Source organism: Gopherus evgoodei, chromosome 1 (genome assembly GCF_007399415.2).
Source record: "Gopherus evgoodei ecotype Sinaloan lineage chromosome 1, rGopEvg1_v1.p, whole genome shotgun sequence".
Lineage (NCBI taxonomy): Eukaryota > Metazoa > Chordata > Testudines > Testudinidae > Gopherus > Gopherus evgoodei.
In genome coordinates this window covers 118552122-118579419 of record NC_044322.1, presented here as the reverse complement: position 1 = coordinate 118579419, position 27298 = coordinate 118552122, and the positions used below count along the sequence as shown (strand labels likewise).

The window sequence follows — 27298 nt, the reverse complement described above, 5'->3', positions numbered from 1 at the left end:
AACGATCGCCGACAACGCCTGGAACCTTGGTAACGGCAGAAGAGCCCTGGCCACGGTGGAGTCCAGGACGGCGCCGATGAACTCCACCCTCTGCGTGGGGAGCAGGGTGGACTTGTCTGCGTTGATCATGAGGCCCAAGGTAGCAAACAGGCCGGTGATCCTGCGGACGTGGCTGCAAACCTGCAGCTCTGACGTGCCCCGAATTAACCAATCGTCTAGGTAAGGGAACACGTGGATACGGCTGCGCCGAAGATGTGCCACAACGACAGCCATGCATTTTGTGAAAACCCTCGGAGCCGTAGAAAGGCCAAATGGGAGGACTGCAAATTGGTAGTGAAGGCAGCCCACCACGAATTGAAGGAAACGTCTGTGGTGTGGCCAAATGGCAATGTGAAAATAAGCGTCCTGCATGTCGAGGGCGGCATACCAGTCTCCCGGATCCAGGGATGGGATAATGGTCCCCAGGGAAACCATGTGGAACTTCAACTTCACTAGGTACTTGTTGAGCTCTCGCAGGTCGAGGATAGGCCTGAGGCCTCCCTTGGCCTTGGGGATCAGAAAGTAGCGGGAATAAAACCCCTTGCCTTTCTTGTTTTCCGGAACCGCCTCTATAGCTCCTTTGTTGAGGAGCGTCTGTACCTCCTGCCGGAGGAATTGCTCGTGAGAGGGGTCCCTGAAGAGGGACAAGGAAGGGGGGCGGGAAGGAGGAAATGATATAAACTGCAGGCGGTATCCCGTCTGCACCGTGCGTAAGACCCAGCGGTCCGATGTTATTTGGGTCCACGCCGGGAGGAAAAACGAAAGGCGGTTGGAAAACGGGGGGGAAGGATCCGTGGGGGAAACTGTTATTGCGCCCTCGGGCGCACCTTCAAAACGAAGGCTTGGGCCCAGGCGGGGGCTTGGAGGAGCTTTGATTCTGCCCCCCTTGGTTCCCCGAATGTCTACGCCTTCCATTCCTGCCGCGGCGCCTATTAAGGTCCTGCCATTGGCGGAACCGGGGGTATGGCCTACGCAGCTGTTGCTGCTGTGGCCGGAAGGGTCTGCCCTGCGTTCCTGGCGTGTGCATCCCGAGGGAGCGCATAATGACCCGATTGTCTTTAAGACTTTTCAGTCTGGGGTCTGTCTTTTCTGAAAATAGGCCCTGGCCTTCGAACGGGAGGTCCTGGATGGTGTATTGGAGCTCCGGCGGAAGGCCAGAAACCTGAAGCCAGGAGATGCGGCGCATCGTTACCCCCAAGGTGAGGGTGCAGGCAGCCGAGTCTGCAGCGTCCAAAGAGGCCTGTAACGAGGTTCGTGCAACCTTCTTGCCCTCATCCAGAATGGCCGCAAATTCCTGACGGGCCTCCTGTGGTAGCAGCTCTTTGAACTTGTCCGCTGCCACCCATGAGTTAAAAGCATATCTGCTAAGGAGGGCTTGCTGATTTGAAACCCTGAGCTGAAGGGCCCCAGCCGAATAGACCTTGCGGCCGAGGAGGTCCATACGCCTGGCCTCCTTGGATTTGGGGGCTGGGGCTTCCTGCCCGTGGCGCTCCCTCTCGTTCACCGACTGCACCACCAGGGAACACGGTGTCGGGTGAACGTGGAGGTACTCGTAGACCTTGGAGGGGGCCATGTACTTCCTCTCGACGCCCCTCGCCGTAGGGGGGATGGAGGCCGGTGACTGCCAGATTGTATTGGCGTTGGCCTGGATTGTCCTAATGAAGGGTAGGGCGACCCTGGTGGGAGCATCGGATGAGAGGATGGTGACGATGGGGTCCTCGATCTCAGAGACCTCCTCGGCTTGCAAGCTCAGATTCTGTGCTACTCGCCTAAGGAGGTCTTGGTGCGCCCTGAGATCTAGCGGAGGAGGGCTACTGGAGGAAGTGCCAGCCACCGCTTTGTCGGGGGAGGAGGATGAGGAGACCCCTGGCAAGAAAGTGTCCAGTGGGGGGTCCCCCTCTGCCCTCGCCTCTGTCTCAGGAGCAAGACCAGGATCCTGCTGCTTCGAACCTTCCTCTCCATCAGGGGAGGGAGGGGGGCAAGACAACGAAGCCTCTGGCACCCTGTGCTCCGCCGTTGCAGGCCTAGCAGGAAGCTGTTGGGGGCCCTGGGCTTGATGGTACGCCCAGGGTGTCCAAAACCCCCACTGCTGCGGACCGTGGTCCTGTTGCGGAGGATCCTGGAATAGCGCCGCCTGTCTGTCGGTGCCCAGCGCATACACGCTGTCTGCTTGGGATGACACCGACGGCTGTCTAGAAGGCCATGGCGGGGCCGACCGCGGCTGATAAGAGTCTCCGCGGTCCGGCACCGAAGATCTTCTCGGTGCCGGGGATCGGTACCGGGAATCATGGCAGTGCTGGGATCGGGACTGGGTTCTGTCTCGGTGCCAGGATCTGGACCGGTGCCGGCCGCTGCTTCGGTGCCGGGATCGGGACCGGGACCTGCCACCGACGTGGTGCCGGGAGGTCGACCGGGACCGGGACCTGCCACCAGCTCGGTGCCGGGAGGTCGACCGGCGCGGTGAGTGACGGCGAGACGGGCTCCTAGAGTCATGGTGCCGGTATCGACGGCTGGAGTCAGACCGTGACCGTCTGGAGGTCGATCGGTGCTGCGAGTGCGACCGGCACTGCCGAGGGGAGCGGAGCCGGGACTGCGAGCGGCGGCGGGATCTCGAGCGACCGTGGTATCGGGACCTCGATCATGAGCGTGAGCCCCGAGACGGTGCCGTCATCATGGGCTTGCCCCTAGATGCTACCTGCACCGGAGGTACCGGGGGTGGCGGCTGAGTCGACTCCGTCAGGGCGATAAGGTCCCGTGCCGAAGCGAAGGTCTCCGGAGTGGATGGGACCAATAGCTCAACCCCAGCTCTTATGGGGGAGCTTGGCGGTACCGGACTCGACGGACCCACCGGGCCCAGAGTCGACGGTGCCGGTAGTGCCGCGGCAGATATCGATGCCGGGCGCTCCATTCGAGTCTGCCTGGCTGGAGTAGCAGACGTTGATGGTCTCGTTTCTGCACCCGGTGCCGGGGGAGGTCGGTGCCGGGGAGTCTTTCCGGTGCCGGCGCGATCCGGTGCCGGCGTAGAGATCACGGCCTGCGAAGCTGCTGGGTCAAGTGCCGCTTCCATTAGGAGAGTCCTGAGTCTCTGGTCTCTCTCCTTCTTTGTTCTGGGCTTAAAAGCCTTGCAAATGCGGCACTTGTCCGACCTGTGCGATTCCCCCAGGCACTTTAGACACGCGTCGTGAGGGTCGCTGGTTGGCATAGGCTTTTTACAGGCCGCACATTGCTTAAAGCCCGGCGAACCAGGCATGAGCCCGGTGCCGGGTGCCGGGAAGGGCTACAGCCCAGACCGGCGAACAACTATATACAAATACTATTTACACTACAACTAATTAACTAACTATATTAACGACTAACTAACAAGTGTAGTAACAACGGTAGTAACAAGGAGAGCTAGGGACGTGGAGGACAGCAATGCCGCGCTCCACAGTTCCAATGACCGACACAGCGGTAAGAAGGAACTGAGGAGCGGGTGGGCCGGCAGGGGTATATATTGAGCGCCATGGCGGCGCCACTCTAGGGGGCGACCTGCCGGCCCACTGGAGTTGCTAGGGTAAAAAGTTTCCGACGAGCGTGCACGCACGGCACGCACACCTAACTGGAATGGATGTGAGCAATCACTCGAAGAAGAACTCTAGCTTCCGATATATCAGATGTGGGTGACAACAGTAAAATTAATGGAGAAATAGGGTCTTATTCACTACTATTACTCCAGTTTTAAGTAGATGCTACAGCAAAATACACTTTTACCCAAAATTCCAGCACTCAATACGAAACGTCCAGTACAACACAGACTAATCAAAGTCAACCAGAATCAACCAAAGGGATACTATGACTCTCGCTTAGACAGACTATGGTTTATGCTGAGAAACTTTGCAGGATGGCTGTAGGGAGTTCTGAGGAATACTGAGGTAGTAAGGACACAGAGGGACAGAGTTAAGATTCTGCACACATCCTTAACTATGGTTTTCCACGCTTTTGATTGTGTTTTTTAAAACTTTGCCCTTCACTTAGAATGTACAAACTGGCAAACATTTGCTTTCCATAACTACAATACTCTAAGAAGGCTTGAAGTTTCCCTAGCTGTAGACTCAAACGTTTGTATAGCCTCCTTGTGGGTGAAAACATGATGCTTCTGGTACAGCCATTATACTTTGATGTAGTTGATGTAAATTGGTGGATGAAGTAAGATCAGGACTAGGATTCTTGCAGATCTTAGATGTCCCTTGCAGGGCTTATAATCTCAGCAGAAGTCTTTGCATTACTTTGAACCTCTAAAGGGGTTCCTGTGGCAATTTAAATACCCACATGAATCCCTGCAGTTGTGCACCATTTTTGTGGCCTTCAGGTACAGACTTCCTAAGTTGTTGTTACCATAAACCTAGTCCCAGATTTGGACCTTAGTGTCCAAAATATGGGGGTTAGCATGAAAACCTCCAAGCTTAGTTACCAGCTTGGACCTAGTAAAGCTGCCACCACCCAAAAAATTAGAGTGTTTTGGGGCACTCTGGTCCCCCTAAACCTTCCCTGGGGACCCCAAGACCCAAATCCCTTGAGTCTCACAACAAAGGGAAATAAACCTTTTCCCTTCCCCCCTCCAGGTGTTCCTGGAGAGACACACAGAAGCAAGCTCCGTGAATCTAAACAGAGGGATTCCACCCTCCCTGTTTCCAGCCTTGGAAAACAGAAGTACTGAGAGCTAATCTCTCTTCCCCCCTCACCCAGAGGGAATGCAAAGTCAGGCTAGTAAATCTAACACACACAGATTTCCCCCTGACTTCTTCCTCCCACCAATTTCCTGGTGAGCACAGACTCAATTCCCTGTAGTTCCCCACTAAAGAAAAACTCCAACAGGTCTTAAAAAGAAAGTTTTATGTAAAAAGAAAGAAAAATACATAAAAAATGGTCTCTCTGTATTAAGGTGACAAGTACAGGGTCAATTGCTTAAAAGAAATATGAATAAACAGCCTTATTCAAAAAGAATACAATTCAAAGCACTCCAGCAACTATACCATGTAAATACAAAAAAAACATATAAATCACTATCTGATCTTTTGTACTTACAACTGGGAAACAGAAGATTAGAAAGGCAGGAAACAAAGATCCTCTCATAGCCGAGAGAGAGAGAGCCACAAGACAAAGAACTCAGACACAAACTTCCCTCCACCTAGACCTGAAAAAGTTTGGTTTCCTGATTGGTCCTCTGGTCAGGTGCTTCAGGTTACCTCTTTCCAGGTGTAAGAGACATTAACACTTAGCTATCTGTTTATGACACGCCCCCCAAACTGCAGACAGTGGGGAAGCTCACTGGCGGCGATTTCCTCCTAGAACTTTAAAATAACCAGATTAATACAACACATGCACCTTTACATATACCACTAAGTATATAACTAACAGACTTCTACTTTTTAAGAACGCTTTTTAACTACTGGATTCGGGGAAACTCTCACGGGAGAGTGCATCAGCTACTTTGTTAGAAGCTCCTGAGATGTGTTGAATTTCAAAATCTTGGAGAGCTAAACTCCAACGATGAAGTTTCTTGTTGTTCCCCTTGGCAGTATGAAGCCACTTTAGTGCAGCATGGTCAGTTTGTAGCTGGAACTGCCGTCCCCAAACATATGGGCGTAGCTTTTCCAGAGCGTACACAATGGCATAGCATTCCTTTTCACTGACTGACCAGTGACTTTCCCTCTCAGACAGTTTCTTGCTGAGAAACACGACAGGATGGAAGTTGTGATCCGTTGCTTCCTGCATGAGAACTGCTCCTATACCATGCTCAGATGCATCCATGGTTACTAGGAATGGCTTGTCAAAGTCCGGGGCCCTGAGTACATGGTCAGACATGAGCGTCGCCTTAAGCTGGGTAAGGGCCTTTTGACACTCATCAGTCCACTTAACTGCATTTGGCTGGGTGTTTTTGGTTAGGTCGGTCAGTGGGGCAGCGATTTGGCTGTAGTGTGGTACAAATTGCTTGTACTACCCGGCCAAGCCTAAGAAGGATTGGACCTGTTTCTTTGACCTTGGGACAGGCCACTTTTGGATAGCATCCACCTTGGCCTGTAGGGGGTTTATGGTTTCTCAACCCACCTGGTGCCCCAGGTAAGTCACTTTGTTTTGGCCTATTTGACACTTTTTGGCCCTAACAGTTAGTCCGGCCTGCCTGATGCGCTCAAAGACCTTTTCCAGGTGTAGTAGGTGTTTGGGCCAGGAGTCTGAAAAAATGGCCACATCATCGAGGTAGGCAACTGCATATTTTCCCAGTCCTGCTAGTAGACCATCTACCAGCCTTTGGAAGGTGGTGGGTGCATTTCGCAGCCCGAAAGGAAGGACATTAAATTCATACACCCCCGCATGGGTGACGAATGCTGACCTCTCCTTGGCAGGTTCATCTAGCGGTACTTGCCAGTACCCCTTGGTTAAGTCTATTGTAGAGATGAACTGGGCACGTCCCAACTTCTCCAACAGCTCATTGATGCGTGGCATTGGATAGTTGTCCGGACGAGTTACCGCATTTAGCTTAAGGTAGTTCACACAAAAGCGCATTTCTCCATCTGGTTTGGGTACCAGAACCACTGGAGATGCCCATGCACTGGTAGATGAGCGGATTATACCCATCTGTAGCATGTTCTGGATCTCCCGTTCTATAGCAGCTTGGGCATGAGGAGACACCCGGTACGGTGGGGTTCTAATGGGGTGAGCATTACCTGTGTCAATGGAGTGGTATGCCCGTTCAGTCCGTCCTGGGGTGGCTGAGAACAATGGGGCGAAGCTAGTGCACGACTCCTTGATTTGTCGCCGCTGCAGACGTTCCAGAGTGGTTGAGAGGTTCACCTCTTCCACGCCACCGTCTTTTTTCCCGTCGTAGTAGACACCGTCAGGCCACTCAGCATCATCTCCCTGGACTGTAAACTGACAAACCTGTAAGTCTCTGGAATAGAAAGGCTTGAGAGAATTAACATGGTACACTCTGGGCTTTAGTGAGGAATTGGGAAATGCTATGAGGTAGTTTACAGTTCCCAGGCGGTCTTGGACCGTGAATGGCCCTTCCCATGATGCTTTCATCTTATGGGCCTGTTGTGCCTTCAAGACCATAAACTGGTCTCCTACCTTGAAGGAACGTTCTCTGGCATGTCTGTCATACCAGGCCTTTTGCTCTTCCTGAGCATCCTTTAGGTTCTCTTTAGCAAGGGCTAAGGAGTGTCGGAGGGTGCTTTGTAGGTTGCTTACAAAGTCAAGAATGTTAGTCCCTGGAGAAGGCGTAAACCCCTCCCATTGCTGCTTCACCAACTGTAATGGCCCCTTAACCTCGTGACCATACACAAGTTCAAACGGTGAAAACCCTAAACTGGGATGTGGTACAGCCCTGTAGGCAAACAGCAACTGCTGCAACACTAGGTCCCAATTATTGGAGTGTTCGTTGACAAATTTACGTATCATGGCCCCCAAAGTTCCATTAAACCTTTCCACCAGGCCATTGGTTTGATGGTGGTACGGGGTGGCAACCAAGTGGTTCACCCCATGAGTTTCCCACAGTTTTTGCATGGTCCCTGCCAGGAAATTAGATCCTGAATCAGTAAGGATGTCGGAGGGCCAACCTACCCTGGCAAAAATGTCTGTTAGGGCCAGGCACACAGTGTTAGCCCTGGTGTTGCCTAGAGCTACTGCTTCCGGCCATCGGGTAGCAAAGTTCACAAAAGTCAGTACGTACTGCTTTCCTCTGGGCGTCCTTTTTGGGAAAGGACCCAGAATATCCACAGATACTCACTGAAATGGGACCTCAATTATGGGGAGTGGCTGGAGAGGGGCCTTGACCTGGTCTTGGGGTTTTCCCACTCTTTGGCATACCTCACAAGATCGGACATACTTGGCAATGTCCTTGCCCATCCCCTCCCAGTGGAAGGACTTCCCTAACCGGTCCTTGGTTCTGTTCACCCCAGCATGGCCACTGGGATGATCATGGGCTAAGCTTAAGAGCTTCCCCCGGTACTTAGTTGGAACCACCAACTGTTTTTGCGGCTGCCATTCTTCCCGGTGTCCACCAGAAAGAATCTCCTTGTATAAAAGTCCTTGGTCTATAACAAACCGGGATCGATTAGAAGAGCTGAGAGACGGTGGGGTGCTCTGTGCCACCGCCCAAGCTTTCTGAAGGCTGTCATCTGCTTCCTGCTCCGTCTGGAACTGTTCCCTTGAGGCTGGGGTCACCAGTTCCTCCTCAGACTGTGGACTTGGGCTTGGTCCCTCTGGAAGCGATGTAGGTGATTCCGTTGCTGGTGAACCGCTCTCCGCTGGTGCACCTGAGAGTATTTCAGGCTCTGGCTGAGCCTTTTGGGTATGGCTGTCTGTTGCTTCTGCCAGTTTTGGCTCGCTGGCGCCCTCTGGCGTTGAGTTTGAAGATGTGGTTGCACTTGCTGGTGCTGGGTGTTGTTCCAGTTCCGGGCCTGGGACTGGAGGCGCTGTGGCTGTTTCAGTGGTTGGCATTGAATCCGGGTCCACTACCTCTGTCTGGGTCTCTGGTAACACAGACGGGGTGTCTGTGGACGGCTCAGGAACAGGTATGGGTCTGGAAGCTTGCCTGGTTTGGCTACGTGTAACCATTCCCACTCGCTTGGCCCGCTTCATCTGGTTGGCCAAGTCTTTCCCCAGTAGCATGGGGATAGGATAATTGTCATAGACTGCAAAAGTCCACATTCCTGACCAGCCTTTGCACTGGACAGGCAGTTCAGCTGTAGGCAAGTCTACAGCTTGTGACATGAAGGAGTAAATTGTCACTTGGGCCTTTGGGTTGATGAATTTGGGGTCTACGAAGGATTGGTGGATAGCTGACACTTGTGCCCCCGTGTCTCTCCACGCAGTAACCTTCTTTCCGCCCACTCTCAAATTTTCCCTCCGCTTCAAGGGTATTTGAGAGGCATCTGGGCCTGGGGATCTTTTGGGTGATGGTGGTGTAATGAACTGCACTCGGATGGCGTTCTTTGGAGAGTTGGCCTTGATATGTCCCAGTTCATTACACTTAAAGCATCTTCCATCTGCTGGGTCACTGGGTCGAGGTGAGTTACTGGAAACTGGTGAGGTGGAAGAATAGTGTGTCTGTGGCTTTACTTGGGTTGTAGGTGGGGTTTTTGGCTGACCTCGGTTGTAAGGTTTATGGTCGGTGTGCCCTCTGGGGTATTCGTTCCCCTTGACAGTAGCTTTCTTGCTTTCTGCCACTTCCATCCATCTGGCTCCAATCTCCCCCGCCTCGGTGAGATTTTTGGGTTTTCCATCTTGTATGTACCGTGTAATGTCCTTAGGAACACCATCCAAGAACTGCTCCATTTGTATGAGGAGGTGCAGTTCTTCCAAGGATTTAACATTGTGTCCTGATATCCAGGCCTTATAATTTTTCCGAACGTAGTAGGCGTGTTTAGGAAATGACACATCTGGTTTCCACTTTTGGGTTCTGAAACGCCGACGGGCATGATCCGGGGTTATCCCCATTCTGTATCTGGCCTTGGTTTGAAAAAGTTTATAGTCGTTCATGTTCTCCTTAGGCATTTCAGCTGCCACCTCTCCTAAAGGTCCACTGAGCTGTGGCCTCAATTTTACCATGTACTGGTCTTCAGAGATGCGGTACCCAAGACAGGCTCTTTCAAAATTTTCCAAGAAGGCCTTGGTGTCATCACCTGCCTTGTAGGTGGGAAATTTCCTGTGATGTGGAACCATAATTGGCGAAGGGTTGTTAGGATTGGCTGGCGCATGCAGCCCAGCTTGCGCTAAGTCCAGTTCATGTTTTCTCTGTTTTTCCTTCTCTTCACTTTCTTTTTGTTGTTTTTCCATGTCTCGGCGGTGGGCCACCTCTTCTTCTTCTAGTTTTCTGTGGTGGGCTGCATTTTTGGCTTCTTGTTCTTTTTTATGGGCTGCCTGTTTGATCTGTTCTTCTCTTTCTTTCATCTTCATCTCTTTTTGTTTTATTTCTAGTTCCTGTTTGTTTTTTTCCATCTCTCGCCTGTGCTTGGCGTCTTTGATTTGTTCTTCAGCCTCCATTTTTGTCTTGGTAGGCATGGTTCCTGTTTTCTTGTGTTGGGGTGCCCTCTGCTGTTTATTGTCTGAACTGCAGGCTCTGTTGCCTCCTGGGGTCAGCCTAGCAACAGTGCCTTTTTCCCTTTCTTCCTCTAGCTAATCTTTTCAATGTAAAGTAAACCAGAAAAACCACTTTATTTGCATGTGTATAGTGCTGGTATTTGCCTCCTAATGGGAGTGCTATTGTCTGACAAAAGACCTGTTTGTCACAGCTTAATGGTTCCTTGCTTAATATGCAAGCCAGAAACTGCAAGAGAGAGCAGAGAAAAAAAAATCTCTCTGGTTCCTTTTAAAACCAAACCGTTCCTCTCTGCTTAAAAGCCCCTAGCAGAGAAAAGAAAAATATAATATTCCTACTGGCTTCTGGATTCTATCTTTCCCACAAACGCTGCCACTCATGTCATAACCTAGTCCCAGATTTGGACCTTAGCGTCCAAAATATGGGGGTTAGCATGAAAACCTCCAAGCTTAGTTACCAGCTTGGACCTGGTAAAGCTGCCACCACCCAAAAAATTAGAGTGTTTTGGGGCACTCTGGTCCCCCCAAACCTTCCCTGGGGACCCCAAGACCCAAATCCCTTGAGTCTCACAACAAAGGGAAATAAACCTTTTCCTTTCCCCCCTCCAGGTGTTCCTGGAGAGACACACAGAAGCAAGCTCCGTGAATCTAAACAGAGGGATTCCACCCTCCCCGTTTCCAGCCTTGGAAAACAGAAGTACCGAGAGCTAATCTCTCTTCCCCCCTCACCCAGAGGGAATGCAAAGTCAGGCTAGTAAATCTAACACACACAGATTTCCCCCTGACTTCTTCCTCCCACCAATTCCCTGGTGAGCACAGACTCAATTCCCTGGAGTTCCCCACTAAAGAAAAACTCCAACGGGTCTTAAAAAGAAAGCTTTATGTAAAAAGAAAGAAAAATACATAAAAAATGGTCTCTCTGTATTAAGGTGACAAATACAGGGTCAATTGCTTAAAAGAAATATGAATAAACAGCCTTATTCAAAAAGAATACAATTCAAAGCACTCCAGCAACTATACCATGTAAATACAAAAAAAACATATAAATCACTATCTGATCTTTTGTACTTACAACTGGGAAACAGAAGATTAGAAAAGCAGGAAACAGAGATCCTCTCATAGCCGAGAGAGAGATAGCCACAAGACAAAGAACTCAGACACAAACTTCCCTCCACCCAGACCTGAAAAAGTCTGGTTTCCTGATTGGTCCTCTGGTCAGGTGCTTCAGGTTACCTCTTTCCAGGTGTAAGAGACATTAACCCTTAGCTATCTGTTTATGACAGTTGTGCAGTCTGATTTGTGGAATTACAAACTCTATGCAGATCTCATAGGTTTGGATAAAACATATAAAATAATTTAAAACTTTAACCACCACATTCCTCCTTGCCTATGTATATTCAAAAATTCAAGACAGCACAAGGTTTACTAGTCTTGGGCACTGTCAGTGCAAACTAAAAGCTCAGTTCATGTTGTAAAGCACTGACCCATCAACAGGGCAGGTTAAGGAATGCTGCCCCCTAATAGGGGCCCTGGGAGGTACTGTGCCTCAAGAAGGAAGAATGATTTCTGCAACTCCAGGTATACTAGGGGACCCCTCTTGATGGGGTGCTACATTCCTTAATGGGCTGCAGCTGCAGCACGTCCTTCCCGCTACTGCTGTCCTGCACAAGAAGAAGGGAGACTGGACTGTAGCTCCACCTCCCAACCATTCCTGTTGGGTGGCTAGCCAGAAGCAGCTGTTATACTCAGGGGAGCACAAGAACTGTTGCTCCTTGAGCTTTCTCCCATCCCTATTCATCTGCACAAGAGCTGTCCATGTTCTGAAACAAGGCAAATCTTTGTTGTATTATGTGGGCTCAAACAAAATATTGAAACAGCATTGCTTAAAAAAAAACCTGTTTCCGAAATCCAATAAATCAATGCTATATCTGATTTGTCTGTCCAGTATAATGAAAGGCTTTGGTGGAAAGTAGCTGATAAAGTTAGGATTCTGGCAAATTACAAAATGAGTATCATCTCTCTTTCTCTCTCCCCTTCCATGTTTAGAAAGATATTGATATATATACGTATCATTACTGAAAGTGAAGACAACTAGCTTATGTTTGATACAATGGAGAAGGGGAGCCAGTAGAGGAATGCATAGAAAGGGCTGACATGGGCAAAGTGAGAGGCTATGAAAATGCGCTTTGTAGCAGCAGCAGCATTCTGAATGGATAGGAGTGGAACAAGACTGCACTTGTCAATGCCAGAAGAATGGAGGTTGCAGTAATCGAGATGCAAGATGATGAGCGTTTTAGCTGTGGGGATGGATAGGAAAGGCTGTGTCTCAGAGAGATTATGCAGAAAGAATCTGCAAGATTTAGATACAGCCTGGGTTTCAAAACAGAGAGAGGTCTGAGCTGAAGAAGATGCCTAGATTATGGGCCGGAGTGACAAGCAGGATAATGATATTGTCCACAATGGTTGAGAAAGAAGGTGTGAGGGAAGAGTTTGGGGAGAGGCTCTATTTTAGCTATATTGAGCCTGTTCTGCCAACTAGACATCCATGAAGAGTAGTTGAGAAGTTTGCCTTTTGAGCTGTGCAGCTTTTGTTTATATTGGTTGTTTCATCTCCTCAACTCAAATCAATTTCAGTTTATTTACTGAATTTTCAGCATGCCTGGTCAGGATTAAGGACTCTCTATTTATCGCCTAAACACTGTGTTTCAGGGTCCTTAAACCTGAGTAGGTGGGCTGAAAATTGAGTAAATAGGATGAAGAAGCATGTCACAGAGATTGCTTGGCAAAGGGTTCCCCGATCCAGACCTGACAAACTCATTACACCAAACAGGTCTTGCACGATACTTACCCATAGAGAGTAATGTGTAAGGTATCTACAGAAAGCTCATAACTTGTCAACATTCATAACCACTGTGAGATGTATGTACAGGTAATAATTAAGGAATAATCTATGAATTCAAATAAACGTGGGGCTTTATGGACTTGGAATAAAAAGTAAAGATTAGTCACCAGAATGTCAGTAATGGCCTATTTGGGCAAGGGAGAGTTGTCACACTGTCCTGTCTGGCTGATGTTTAGCTGGTGTTTAGCTTGTGCAGTATTGTGATTTTGTATGGGAAACCATCAGCAGGAATGACAAACAATCAATACCACTTAAAGGTAAAAAAGAAACTTTACAACAAGACAGGGATCCACCCTATCTATGAATATAAACAAAGGGCTGTTTTCAGTGTAACAGAGTGAGGGGAAGGACACTCCATTCACTAAGGAAACCCCTTGAGGAGCGGAGGGGCAGGAGGCACATTCATGAATGCTTGGATCCTGGTTTGTCCAAAACCAGACAGTTCTCCAAAAGATTGACCCTTTGGGGGAAAATCTACTTTATTGCATAGGAAAGGTAACTATTAATAAGTGTGTCACTCAGGTTCACATTTTATGTTTGTTTGTTTTTTGCATTGTAATCACGTGTTTCCACCACTCTCTCGTTTCTAGTTAAATCTTTATTCTTTCTTAAATAAACCTACTTTTGTTTGATCTTCAGAGCTCACAAGTGCCGTGTGGTTTACAGGAGTGGTGGTTTGAGGTAAAAATTGTAAATTGATATACACTGCACCTTTGCGTGCAGAGGATCTGGAATTTCTGTGAGTAGTCAGTGTCAGAGACTGGATATCACTGGGAAACAATTCAAGGAGGGGGTTGGGGATTGAGGTGCACCGATTATTAACCTGCAAGGTGAAGAAAGGGTTGGCATAAGCCCAGAGGAAAGTGCTTGAGTGGCTGAAGGACTGGCAGTGTCACAGAGCTGACCTCCAGCTACCACAAGAAAAACTCCTTCTAGCTGGGGGCAAAAGGGGTAACAAGGTGACTCACAGTCCTGAATACCCTGAAAACCGTCACAAGAAGGTTGAGGATAAGGTGCCCAGTGTAACTTTATTGAAGTCTGTTAGGTTACACTGGGGTGATTTTGGTTCGGGGTCAAAACTTCAGGAAGAAACAAGAATGATGAAGAAATGAAAGCAAGAGAACCTCTTAATAACCTCTTAATTAGTCAGTATGCAAACAAACTCCTTATTAGCGTATATGAAGCCCTAATTGTTTGCTTCAGTATAGTTGTTCTGACAACATCAGCAATGGCCATTTTATAGTCTTTTCATTTTAAATAAAAATTAAAGTTACATTTGGTTCCCATAAGTAGATGATCCTATTCAAATGAGGATGGTTATGGAATGTGGTTTTGGGCAGATGAATCCTGCAGCTTAGGAATGTTACAATGTGCAGTATCAGAACAGCAGAGAACTTTAGTTTTTGTGTTCACATGCTAAGAGGAAAATCCTGCCTTAGACTCCAAACTGCAGAAGGTCCCCTGGTAGCAGCATTGGTGCAGATCCACTGTGCCAATAGGTGTGTTTGTATGTGTGTATGTGAAGATTTCAGTGGGCACTGCAAGTCATGTTCGCATTGCTCAGCTTCACAGTGGCTCCCAGCATGCCAATGTGTAAGAAAGGGAGGTGACAGTGTATGGGTGAGTCCAAGATTCTTGTGCTGTGTGGGTGTTTGGGTGGCAGTGGCTTCTGTGGAATAGCTCTGTGGACCGGAAAGAGGAAAATTACTCCAGATTGCGTCTGTCCAGCTCCTGAGCTGGTTACTCTGGCAGGGCACTGAATTTGCCCTTAAGTGTTTTCTTTCCCAAGCACCCCTTCTTTGGAGGAAGATGTAGTTACATCTAACATCATGACCTGGGGGAAGGAAGCAAGAGATCATGGGGAAAATTGCTTATGGTGGATTTTTCCCCTCTTAAATCCAAAATGAAATCATTTGTGAGCAAATTCCTCCTTAAAATGCATTTTACTATGAAGCTTTTCAACACTAATTCTCCAGGGGAATGTGAAATTAAGGGGGTGGAGGGAAGAGAGAGAGAGAAGCTGTCTTTACCATTTTGAGACTGCACCTTCTAATCCCTCATTATCCAGAGTACTTTGGGTCTCAACTCTATTATCTTATAAGTCTGTGTAGCTCCTTATGAAAGGGACCATGTCTTCCTCTATATTTCTAAACCAATCATGCTATCTACACTCTTCTCCTTAAAAATTAAACAAGGCTGAGATTAAAAACTGCAACTGTAATTTTCCTGCATAAAAAAACCTATGAAAGTGGGTGAATTAGACTGACAGCCACCACCCAGTGCATACTGAAAATGTAAAAAAGTGTTTATGATTTGCTACCTAATTTGTAACAAGGCAACAGAGAACAAGGCTATAGAATTACATAATATGCATTTCAATCTCCGAAAAGCCTACTCTATAAATGGTAGCTAAGAAAAAGCTCTGCCAATACAGTTAAGAAATCCATCATAATCAATCTTCTAAAAATTATTTGTCCAGGCTGAGAATTAAAAGATATATTTAATAAATTATGCACTGTACAATTTTAACCCAAATTCTGTAATTCTTAAACCGTTCCAAAAGAAGTGCATATACAATGTTCAAGAGGTAGAAACACACTAAAATAAAGGTGTTTTTACTGAGATTTTGGCATGCCATCTGGTCTAATTTGTCTTGGTGCTTTATTCAGTACAATATCAGCTTTCAAGAAAATGTAAATTACTAGATGACCACTTTAAAAAGAGAACCCATAAAATAGGAGTTAAATATATATGGAAAAATCACATGCTGCTTTTAAGTTTGCCTACTTAAGAAAATATCCAAAATCAAAGTATATTCAAGCCTAGATGAGTCCAGAAGTGAATTAATTTACTCCATGAATGCAACTAGAAATTATTGTGATAAAAGTGATAAAGAAATATAGTGATGACAAAATATGGAAATAACTTTGCCAATATTGTATGTTGTGATTTTATAATAGACATAATGACATTAATAACACAACCATACAATGGATTTTAATTAAATCCAAGTAGAAAAAGACCCTCGTGGATACCCTCTACCCCGCCAAGTTAAGTTTTTTGACAGTCATGATTAATGGTAACACACACATTTCATCACTGGTAAACGTGAAACGTACTTATAAATTACAGTCCCATTGTCTGCTTCCTGGTGAATGTATGGTTAGTCAGCAACAGTGAAATCCAGTGCACAAGAGGTTGTTTTTACATGTTTTATATGTTTTCTAGAAAGGTGACATCTAAAAAAGTAAACCGGTACTAAAGTAGGAATTCTATCTAAACTTTCTCTTTCCTTCTTTAGGGAAAATTTAATGAAATAATAACAGTTCCTACCCGCAAAATTTCTTCAATACAGGTGTTATCTCCTGTTCCACTCTCCTGTAAACAAAGAGGAAAATACTTTTAAAGTAAGAAATAACAAATGGCTGGTTTGAGGATATGTGGCTACATGAGATATATAGTCAAGATTTGGGTACATTTTCAAGTCAATGTCAATTGTTTCTAGCATCAGAATACTGGTGGTGTGTTAAACTAAAAAAAATTTCACACTTTTTCTGTACAAAAATACATTTTTTTAAATGTTTATTCTTTAAATGAATGACCACAATATATTTTTATTTCATCTATAAGATTCTGGCTGCATTTACTTTAGGTGTGGTTCATTTCACTTTGAGTATAAGTTATACATACAGGTAAAATATTTACTGTATATACACAGACCTAATATATTTACTATGAATTTATTTACAATAAATTAACAACAACAGACTGGCTCCTTCTTGTAGGTAAAACTCCCATTGGCTGCCCAGGATAGTTTTGTTTCCATAAGGATTAGGCCCATTATTGACTACAGAAACTTTCATGAATCAAGTGTTTAAACTGGAGCTGTGTTCAGTGGGTAAATAAGAGGTCTAACAGGACCACTCAGGGTATGTCTACAGTGCAATGTAAGCCCAGGGTTAGTTCAACTTGAGTTAGCAGACCCTGGGTTTGTAACCGAGGGCATGAGCATCTACACTCATTTGTAACCCCTGGTTAGGAACTGTTGAACCATGGATCCCAACCTGGGACTCCAGTGTCAACACTGCATTATGCAGACCCAAGTGCAACGATCCATATTCCAGACTTTCTAATGCCCTCCCAAAAAGTGGTTGTTTTAGCCCTTTGTTCACAGTACAGTGTGAGAAAACTTGACTGTCCACCAAACGTGATGTCCAGAGGACAAAGAAAGTCAGACCATGGGATTGTGGGATACTTTTGACGGACTCTCAGAGTATGAGTTCAGTGGGACTGAGTCTACACTGCAAAGCAATAGGGCTTGAACCATGGGTCCCGGCTTGACTCAGGCTGGGATCCTCCACCCTTGTGGGGTCCTGGGACCCTGGTCTGAGCCCTGGATAAGTACAATTTGTGTGTAGATGGAAAAGGGGTTAGGCTTGAACCTGAGTTTGTACCCTGGGCTTACCCTGCAGCATAGACTTAACCATAGTGAACACTTTACTCACAGTTGTGAGGAGTTACCTATACAGACAGTGGTGGATTAGCCACTGGGCTAATGGGGCCCATGCCCAGGGGCCCTGGCCAATTTGGGGAGCCTGAAAAACAGGCAGGCCCCAACCCACTCCGCCCACCCGGCACTCCTGCCGAGGAGCGGGATTGAGGCACAAGGGATTGCCCCACTCCACCTGCCAGCAGAGTCAGGGCATGGGGGCTTGTCCCGCTTTGTCCACCCGATGCTCCTGCTGGGGAGCGGGGAAAGCTCCAGCACCTGACCCCACTCCCTGTCAGGAGCAGCAGGCGGGGTGGGGGTGGGGGTGAACTGCAGACAGAAGGGGTGTGGAGGGGCCTCACAAGGCCCCATAAACTCCTAATCCGCCTCTGTATACAGGTCCTTAAGCCCATCCCTATTCAGCAAAACATTCAAGTACGTTTAACTTTAAGCATGTGCCTAAGATTCATTGAAACCTGCGGAGAATGAGGTGCAGTGGAATCTCACTCTGCTATCCCCATCCCCTCCCTTGACCCAACCCCGTCTCCCATCTCTGCCCCAACATACCCTCTTCCTTCCTTATGCTGTGCAGTGCAGCTTTGCTAAAGCAGGCAGCATGGACGAGCGGGGAAGCAGGTGCAGGAGGCAGTATAGCTGCCTCTGCCAACTTTACATGACTTAGAGATTCCTGCTAAACAGGGGGAACTTTCCAGGGGATGAGGAGGATGTCTCTAAACGTTTAAATTCACTTTACACTGCAGAATCCACTAAATTAAATGATTTCTGCTTATGCAGAACACAGTGAACTTAGCAGATGGGAGAATCTGGCCCTGACTCTTAACAATGGGAGAAAAAATAAATTTCTATTTATTGTTATTAATAAATTCCTTTTGAAGTGAGCTAGGAATTCTGGCCCACATCTTTGAAGGTGATTAGTGATTCTGGATGCCTAAATGTTCAGGTGTCCAATTTGAGATACATGCCTGATCTTCTGAACTGCTGTGCACCTGCCCTCTGAAAATCAGATCCCTCTAAAATGTCTCAATTTAGGCACCTAAAATTACTAGCCATTTTTTAAAATCTATGCTTTTCATGCTTACATGGTATAGCTAGCAAAATACCGTTTGCCCTACTCCTGTATGTTAATACCATGGTTCTCCTGGAAGACCATGCTATGTGCAGATCTTAATACAATAACCATGATCGTGTGCTTCCTGACAGAGTGGAGGGAGCGTTTGAATTAATATGCTCTGGAAGTCTAAGGGGGTAGCAAAGTCAGAATTAAGGCAGACATATGCAAGCAGAGAATAATTTATGTTTCATAATTTTTTGTGGCTGTTATTTCATGCCAGGTTATGGGAACTCATGAGTCTTTTATTGTCAGCAGTCCTGAAAATTTTTCCTGAATATGGCCCTTGGTTATTAAATAAATTAATTGTCTTTAACTCTTTTGCTGTAATACAGTTTGTCATCTTAAAAGTCAATAGGAGTTATGCCATTGACTTCAACAGAAGAAGAACGGGGTGCGCCTTTCAAGAATTAGCGCCTTTCAAGAATTATTCATATTTGACAAATCACTGGTTAAAAGGAACTACAGTCAATTGCAAATAGCCCTGACATAACCTTATTCCCAGATTCTGGACCTTAGCGTCCAAAATATGGGGGTTAGCATGAAAACCTCCAAGCTTAGTTACCAGCTTGGACCTGGTACTGCTGCCACCACCCAAAAAATTAGAGTGTTTTGGGGCACTCTGGTCCCCCTGAAACCTTCCCTGGGGACCACAAGACCCAAATCCCTTGAGTCTCACAACAAAGGGAAATAATCCTGATTCCCTTCCCCCCTCCAGGTGCTCCTGGAGAGATACACAGACACAAGCTCTGTGAAACTACGCAGAGTGAGTCCCCCTCTCCGTTCCCAATCCTGGAACAAAAGCACTTTCCTCTTCACCCAGAGGAAATGCAAAATCAGGCTAGCAATCCAACACACAGCTTTCCCCTGATTTCTTCCTCCCACCAATTCCCTGGTGAGTACAGACTTAATTTCCCTGAAGTAAAGAAAAACTCCAACAGGTCTTAAAAGAAAACTTTATATAAAAAAGAAAGAAAAAATACAAATGTTCTCTCTGTATTAAGATGATACAACACAGGGTCAATTGCTTAAAAGAATATTGAATAAACAGCCTTATTCAAAAAGAATACAAATCAAAGCACTTCAGCACTTACATTCATGCAAATACCAAAGAAAAGAAACCATAGAACTTACTATCTGATCTCTTTGTCCTTACACTTAGAAACAGAAGACTAGAAAATAGAACTACTTCTCCAAAGCTCAGAGACAGCAGGCAAGCAGACAAAAGACTCAGAGACACAATTCCCTCCACCCCAAGTTGAAAAAATCCAGTTTCCTGATTGGTTCTCTGGTCAGGTGTTTCAGGTGAAAGAGACATTAACCCTTAGCTATCTGTTTATGACACGCCCCCCAAATTGCAGACAGTGGGGAAGCTCACTGGCGGCAATTTCCTTCTAGAACTTGAAAATAAACAGATTAATACAACACATGCACCTTTACATATACTACTAAGTATATAACTAACAGACTTTTACATTTTAAGAACACTTTTTAACTACTGGATTCTGGGAAACTGTCACGGGAGAGTGCATCAGCAACTTTGTTAGAAGCTCCTGTGATGTGTTGAATTTCAAAATCAAAATCTTGGAGAGCTAAACTCCAACGAAGAAGTTTCTTGTTGTTCCCCTTGGCAGTATGAAGCCACTTTAGTGCAGCATGGTCAGTTTGTAGTTGGAACCGCCGTCCCCAAACATATGGGCGTAGCTTTTCCAGGGCGTACACAATGGCATAGCATTCCTTTTCACTGACTGACCAGTGACTTTCCCTCTCAGACAGTTTCTTGCTGAGAAACACGACAGGATGGAAGTTGTGATCTGTTGCTTCCTGCATGAGCACTGCTCCTATACCACGCTCAGATGCATCCGTGGTTACTAGGAATGGCTTGTCAAAGTCCGGGGCCCTGAGCACAGGGTCCGACATGAGCGTTGCCTTAAGCTGGGTAAAGGCTTTTTGACACTCATCAGTCCACTTAACGGCATTTGGCTGGGTCTTTCTGGTCAGGTCGGTCAATGGGGCAGCGATTTGGCTGTAGTGTGGTACAAATCGCCTGTAGTATCCGGCCAAGCCTAAGAAGGATTGGACCTGTTTCTTTGACCTTGGGACAGGCCACTTTTGGATAGCATCCACTTTGGCCTGTAGGGGGTTTATGGTTCCTCGACCCACCTGGTGCCCCAGGTAAGTCACTCTGTTTTGGCCTATTTGACACTTTTTGGCCTTAACAGTTAGTCCTGCCTGCCTGATGCGCTCAAAGACCTTTTCCAGGTGGAGTAGGTGTTCGGGCCAGGAGTCTGAAAAAATGGCCACATCATCGAGGTAGGCAACTGCAAATTCTCCCAGTCCAGCTAGTAGACCGTCTACCAGCCTCTGGAAGGTGGCGGGTGCATTTCGAAGGCCGAAAGGAAGGACATTGAATTCATACACCCCCGTATGGGTGACGAATGCTGACCTCTCCTTGGCAGGTTCATCTAGCGGTACTTGCCAGTACCCCTTGGTTAAGTCTATTGTAGAGATGAACTGGGCACGTCCCAACTTCTCCAATAGCTCATCGGTACGTGGCATTGGATAGTTGTCCGGACGAGTTACAGCATTTAGCTTACGGTAGTCCACGCAGAAGCGTATTTCCCCATCTGGTTTGGGTACCAGAACCACTGGAGATGCCCATGCACTGGTAGATGAGCGGATTATACCCATCTGTAGCATGTTCTGGATCTCCCGTTCTATAGCAGCTTGGGCATGAGGAGACACCCGGTAGGGTGGGGTTCTGATTGGGTGAGCATTACCTGTATCAATGGAGTGGTATGCTCGTTCAGTCCGTCCTGGGGTGGCTGAGAACAATGGGGCGAAGCTAGTGCACAGCTCCTTGATTTGTTGCCGCTGCAGACGTTCCAGGGTGGTTGAGAGGTTCACCTCTTCCACGCCACCGTCTTTTTTTTCGTCGTAGTAGACACCGTCAGGCCACTCAGCATCATCTCCCTGGACTGTAAACTGACAAACCTGTAAGTCTCTGGAATAGAAAGGCTTGAGAGAATTAACATGGTACACTTTAGGCTTTAGTGAGGAATTGGGAAATGCTATGAGGTAGTTTACAGCTCCCAGGCGCTCTTGGACCGTGAATGGCCCTTCCCATGATGCTTCCATCTTATGGGCCTGTTGCGCCTTCAAGACCATAACCTGGTCTCCTACCTTGAAGGAACGTTCTCTGGCATGTCTGTCATACCAGGCCTTTTGCTCTTCTTGAGCATCCTTTAGGTTCTCTCTAGCAAGGGCTAAAGAGTGTCGGAGGGTGCTTTGTAGGTTGCTTACAAAGTCCAGAATGTTAGTTCCTGGAGAAGGCGTAAACCCCTCCCATTGCTGCTTCACCAACTGTAATGGCCCCTTAACCTCGTGACCATACACAAGTTCAAATGGTGAAAACCCTAAACTGGGATGTGGTACAGCCCTGTAGGCAAACAGCAACTGCTGCAACACTAGGTCCCAATTATTGGAGAATTCGTTGATGAATTTTCTTATCATGGCCCCCAAAGTTCCATTGAACCTTTCCACCAGGCCATTGGTTTGATGGTGGTACGGGGTGGCAACCGAGTGATTCACCCCATGAGTTTCCCACAGTTTTTCCATGGTCCCTGCCAGGAAATTAGACCCTGAATCTGTAAGGATGTCAGAGGGCCAACCTACCCTGGCAAAGATGTCTGTTAGGGCCAGGCACACAGTGTTAGCCCTGGTGTTGCCTAGAGCTACTGCTTCTGGCCATCGGGTAGCAAAGTCCACTAAAGTCAGTACGTACTGCTTTCCTCTGGGCGTCTTTTTTGGGAAAGGGCCCAGAATATCCACAGCTACTCGCTGAAATGGGACCTCAATTATGGGGAGTGGCTGGAGAGGGGCCTTGACCTGGTCTTGAGGCTTTCCCACTCTTTGGCATACCTCACAAGACCGGACATACTTGGCAACGTCCTTGCCCATCCCCTCCCAGTGGAAGGACTTCCCCAACCGGTCCTTGGTTCGGTTCACCCCAGCATGGCCACTGGGATGATCATGGGCTAAGCTTAAGAGCTTCTCCCGGTACTTAGTTGGAACCACCAACTGTTTTTGCGGCTGCCATTCTTCCCGGTGTCCACCAGAAAGAATTTCCTTGTATAAAAGTCCTTGGTCTATAACAAACCGGGATCGATTAGAAGAGCTGAGAGGCGGTGGGGTGCTCCGTGCCGCCGCCCACGCTTTCTGAAGGCTGTCATCTGCTTCCTGCTCAGCCTGGAACTGTTCCCTTGAGGCTGGGGTCACCAGTTCTTCCTCAGACTGTGGACTTGGGCTTGGTCCCTCTGGAAGCGATGTAGGTGATGGGGTTGTTTCCGTTGCTGGTGAACCGCTCTCCGCTGGTGCACCTGAGGGTATTTCAGGCTCTGGCTGAGCCTTTTGGGTATGGCTGTCATGTGCTTCTGCCAGTTCTGGTTCGCTGGCGCCCTCTGGCGTTGAGTTTGAAGATGTGGTTGCACTTGCTGGTGCTGGTTGCTGTTCCAGTTCCGGGCCTGGGACTGGAGGTGCTGTGGCTGTTTCAGTGGTAGGCATGGAATCCGGGTCCACTACCTCTGTTTGGGTCTCTGGTAACACAGACGGGGCCTCTGTGGACGGCTCAGGAACAGGAATGGGTCTGGAAGCTTGCCTGGTTTGGCTACGTGTAACCATTCCCACTCTCTTGGCCCGCCTCACCTGGTTGGCCAAGTCTTCCCCCAGTAGCATGGGGATAGGATAATTGTCATAGACTGCAAAAGTCCACATTCCTGACCAGCCTTTGTACTGGACAGGCAGTTGAGCTGTAGGCAAGTCTACAGCTTGTGACATGAAGGGGTAAATTGTAACTTTGGCCTTTGGGTTGATGAATTTGGGGTCAACGAAGGATTGGTGGATAGCTGACACTTGTGCCCCCGTGTCTCTCCACGCAGTAACCTTCCTTCCGCCCACTCTCAAATTTTCCCTTCGCTCCAAGGGTATTTGAGAGGCATCCGGGCCTGGGGATCTTTGGTGTGATGGTGGTGTAATGAATTGCACTCGCATGGTGTTTTTGGGACAGTTGGCCTTGATATGTCCCGGTTCATTACACTTAAAGCATCTTCCATCTGATGGGTCACTGGGCCGAGGTGAGTTACTGGAGACTGGTGAGGTTGAAGAGTAGGGTATCTGTGGCTTTACTTGGGTGGTATGGAGGGTCTTTGGCTGTCCTCGGTTGTAGGGTTTATGGTCTGTGTGCCCCCTGGGGTAATCGTTCCCCTTGACAGTAGCTTTTTTGCTTTCTGCCAGTTCCATCCATTTGGCTCCAATCTCCCCCGCCTCAGCGATAGTTTTGGGATTTCTATCTTGTATGTACCGTGTGATGTCTTCAGGAACACCATCCAAGAACTGCTCCATTTGTATGAGGAGGTTCACTTCTTCCAAGGTTTGAATGTTGTTTCCTGTTAACCAGGCCTCATAGTTTTTTGCAATGTAGTAGGCGTGTTTGGGAAATGACACCTCTGGTTTCCATTTTTGGGTTCTGAAGCGCCGACGGGCATGATCTGGGGTTATCCCCATCCTGTATCTGGCCTTGGTTTGAAAAAGTTTATAGTCATTCATTTGCGGCTTGGGCATTTCAGCTGCCACCTCTGCTAAAGGTCCACTGAGGTGTGGCCTTAATTCTACCATGTACTGGTCTTCGGGGATGCTGTACCCAAGACAGGCTCTTTCAAAATTTTCCAAGAAGGCCTCGGTGTCATCACCTGCCTTGTAGGTGGGAAATTTCCTGTGCTGTAGAGCAATAATTGGCGCCGGGTTGTTAGGGTTGGCTGGCACATGCAGCCCAGCTTTTGCCATCTCCAGTTCATGTTTTCTCTGTTTTTCCTTCTCTTCATTCTCTTTTTGTTGTTTTTCCATTTCTTTTTGGTGCTTTTCCATTTCTTTTTGGTGCTTTTTCATTTCTTTTTGGTGCTTTTCCATTTCTCGGCGGTGGGCCACCTCTTCTTCTTCTAGTTTTCTTTTGTGTGCTGCCTCTTGGGCTGCCTGTTCTCTTTGGAAGGCTGCCAGTTTGAGGCTTTCTTCCTTTTCTTTTATCTCCATCTCTTTTTGTTTTATTTCTAGTTCCTGTTTGTGTTTTTCCATCTCTCGTCTGTGTTCAGCTTCTTTGAATTGGTCTTCGGCCTCCATTTTTGTCCTGGTAGACATGGTTCCTGTTTTCTTGTGTTGGGGTGCCCTCCGGTGTTTCTCTTTTGAACTGCAGGCTCTGTTGCCTCCTGAAGTCTGCCTAGCAACAGTGCTTTTTTCCTTTTCTCTCTCTAGCTAATGTTCAATTAAGGGAAACCAGAAAAACCACTTAATTTGCATGCATATAAGTGCTGGTACTTGCCACCTAATGGGAGGGCTATTGCATGACAAAAGACCCTTAACAGTTTGGTAATGGCTTCTCGCTTAACATGCAAACCACAAACTGCTAGAGAGCAGAAAAAAAAATTCTCTCTGGTTCCCTTTTAAAACCAAACTGTTTCTCTCTGCTAAAAAGCCCCTAGCAGAGAAAAGAAAAATATAATATTCCTACTGGCTTCTGGATTGTATCTTTCCCACAACGCTGCACACCATATCATAACCTTATTCCCAGATTCTGGACCTTAGCGTCCAAAATTTGGGGGTTAGCATGAAAACCTCCAAGCTTAGTTACCAGCTTGGACCTGGTACTGCTGCCACCACCCAAAAAATTAGAGTGTTTTGGGGCACTCTGGTCCCCCTGAAAAACCTTCCCTGGGGACCACAAGACCCAAATCCCTTGAGTCTCACAACAAAGGGAAATAATCCTGATTCCCTTCCCCCCTCCAGGTGCTCCTGGAGAGATACACAGACACAAGCTCTGTGAAACTACGCAGAGTGAGTCCCCCTCTCCGTTCCCAATCCTGGAACAAAAGCACTTTCCTCTTCACCCAGAGGAAATGCAAAATCAGGCTAGCAATCCAACACACAGCTTTCCCCTGATTTCTTCCTCCCACCAATTCCCTGGTGAGTACAGACTTAATTTCCCTGAAGTAAAGAAAAACTCCAACAGGTCTTAAAAGAAAACTTTATATAAAAAAGAAAGAAAAAATACAAATGTTCTCTCTGTATTAAGATGATACAACACAGGGTCAATTGCTTAAAAGAATATTGAATAAACAGCCTTATTCAAAAAGAATACAAATCAAAGCACTTCAGCACTTACATTCATGCAAATACCAAAGAAAAGAAACCATAGAACTTACTATCTGATCTCTTTGTCCTTACACTTAGAAACAGAAGACTAGAAAATAGAACTACTTCTCCAAAGCTCAGAGACAGCAGGCAAGCAGACAAAAGACTCAGAGACACAATTCCCTCCACCCCAAGTTGAAAAAATCCAGTTTCCTGATTGGTTCTCTGGTCAGGTGTTTCAGGTGAAAGAGACATTAACCCTTAGCTATCTGTTTATGACAAGCCCTATTCTGAACTCACCATTGCAACAGATGAATCAAAGAATGTAATATGCTTCTTTTGCTGTTACTGGAGTAACAATACAACAGACACTGCTAATAAAGTTAACACTAACAAGAAAAAACACGAAGAAAAATCACAAAATTCGGTGGACTTTCTTCTTTCCCTTCATTAGCTGATTTATTTTTCTCCTCTTCATGGATTCCCACCTTCCGCCAAAACCCTGTTCTATGCTTAGTCATCAAACCACTATCATTAACAGTTGAGCACACAAAGCCCTATCGGCATAGCACATGCCTTGTTTGCAGAGCAGCGAATCTGCTGCCCCATCAAAACACTACAGTTCGTATCTGCTCTCACTTGACACAGGAAGACATAAGATGTCATCTTCTTGCATAATATGATGACCCCAGATGCTGCATTATTGGTTAAGATCAAAACACTAAAGGTGAATAGATGAGATTTGCTTATAATGCGATTCAGAAATTATCTGTTTTGTTTTTAAAATTAAATCTCTCTCCTCCAAGTGTAATCAAATACATTTGAAAATATTCACCGGTAACAGATTTGTCCTTTCTACTGCCATGGAACTAAGCCAAAAATGTTGTCCCTTGGCCCATTACACTTTAAGGCAGAAAATAAAACACCTTTTCTCCCCACAGATCTATCTCGATCCAAGTGATCTGGTAGCCTTCCAACCAGGGCCGGCTCCAGGCCCCAGCGCGCCAAGCGCGTGCTTGGGGCAGCATGCTGCGGGGGGCGCTCTGCCGGTTGCCGGGAGGGTGGCAGGCGGCTCCGGTGGACCTCCCGCAGGCGCCTGCGGGAGGTTCACCAGAGTCGCGGGACTGGCGAGCGGCAGAGTGCCCCCCGCGGCGTGCCGCTGTGCTTGGGGCGGCGAAATGGCTAGAGCCAGCCCTGCTTCCAACAGGTGATAATGAAACAGAAACACAAAGTCCAGGCAAACAGAAGCAAACATTATTTGAAAAATCTTGTGTGCCTCCTTTTCTCTCCATCTTCTGAACATTGTTGTCCCATGGTCTTGCCCTATTAGTATCATACAACACTGTTGATATAAGTGTATCTAGAAGTTCACACTGCATTACATTTTCTTCTACTTTGCAAAATGGCACTGACATCCACAAGTCTCTGAGCTCAGCATGCTGAATTTAACTTTGCAACGATATTTAAAAAAAATTTTACATAG

At 47.0% G+C, this 27298-nt stretch overlaps 1 protein-coding gene across 1 annotated transcript in view; it reads right to left on the bottom strand.

Moving 5' to 3' along the window:
- AFF3 (AF4/FMR2 family member 3) overlaps nucleotides 1–27298 on the bottom strand; it is a 525087-nt gene that overhangs the window by 257319 nt on the left and 240470 nt on the right. Inside the window, exon 4 of the mRNA XM_030570361.1 lies at nucleotides 16352–16396. Within this exon, the coding sequence (XP_030426221.1) occupies nucleotides 16352–16396 (45 nt within the window). The remainder of the gene's footprint in view (nucleotides 1–16351; nucleotides 16397–27298) is intronic.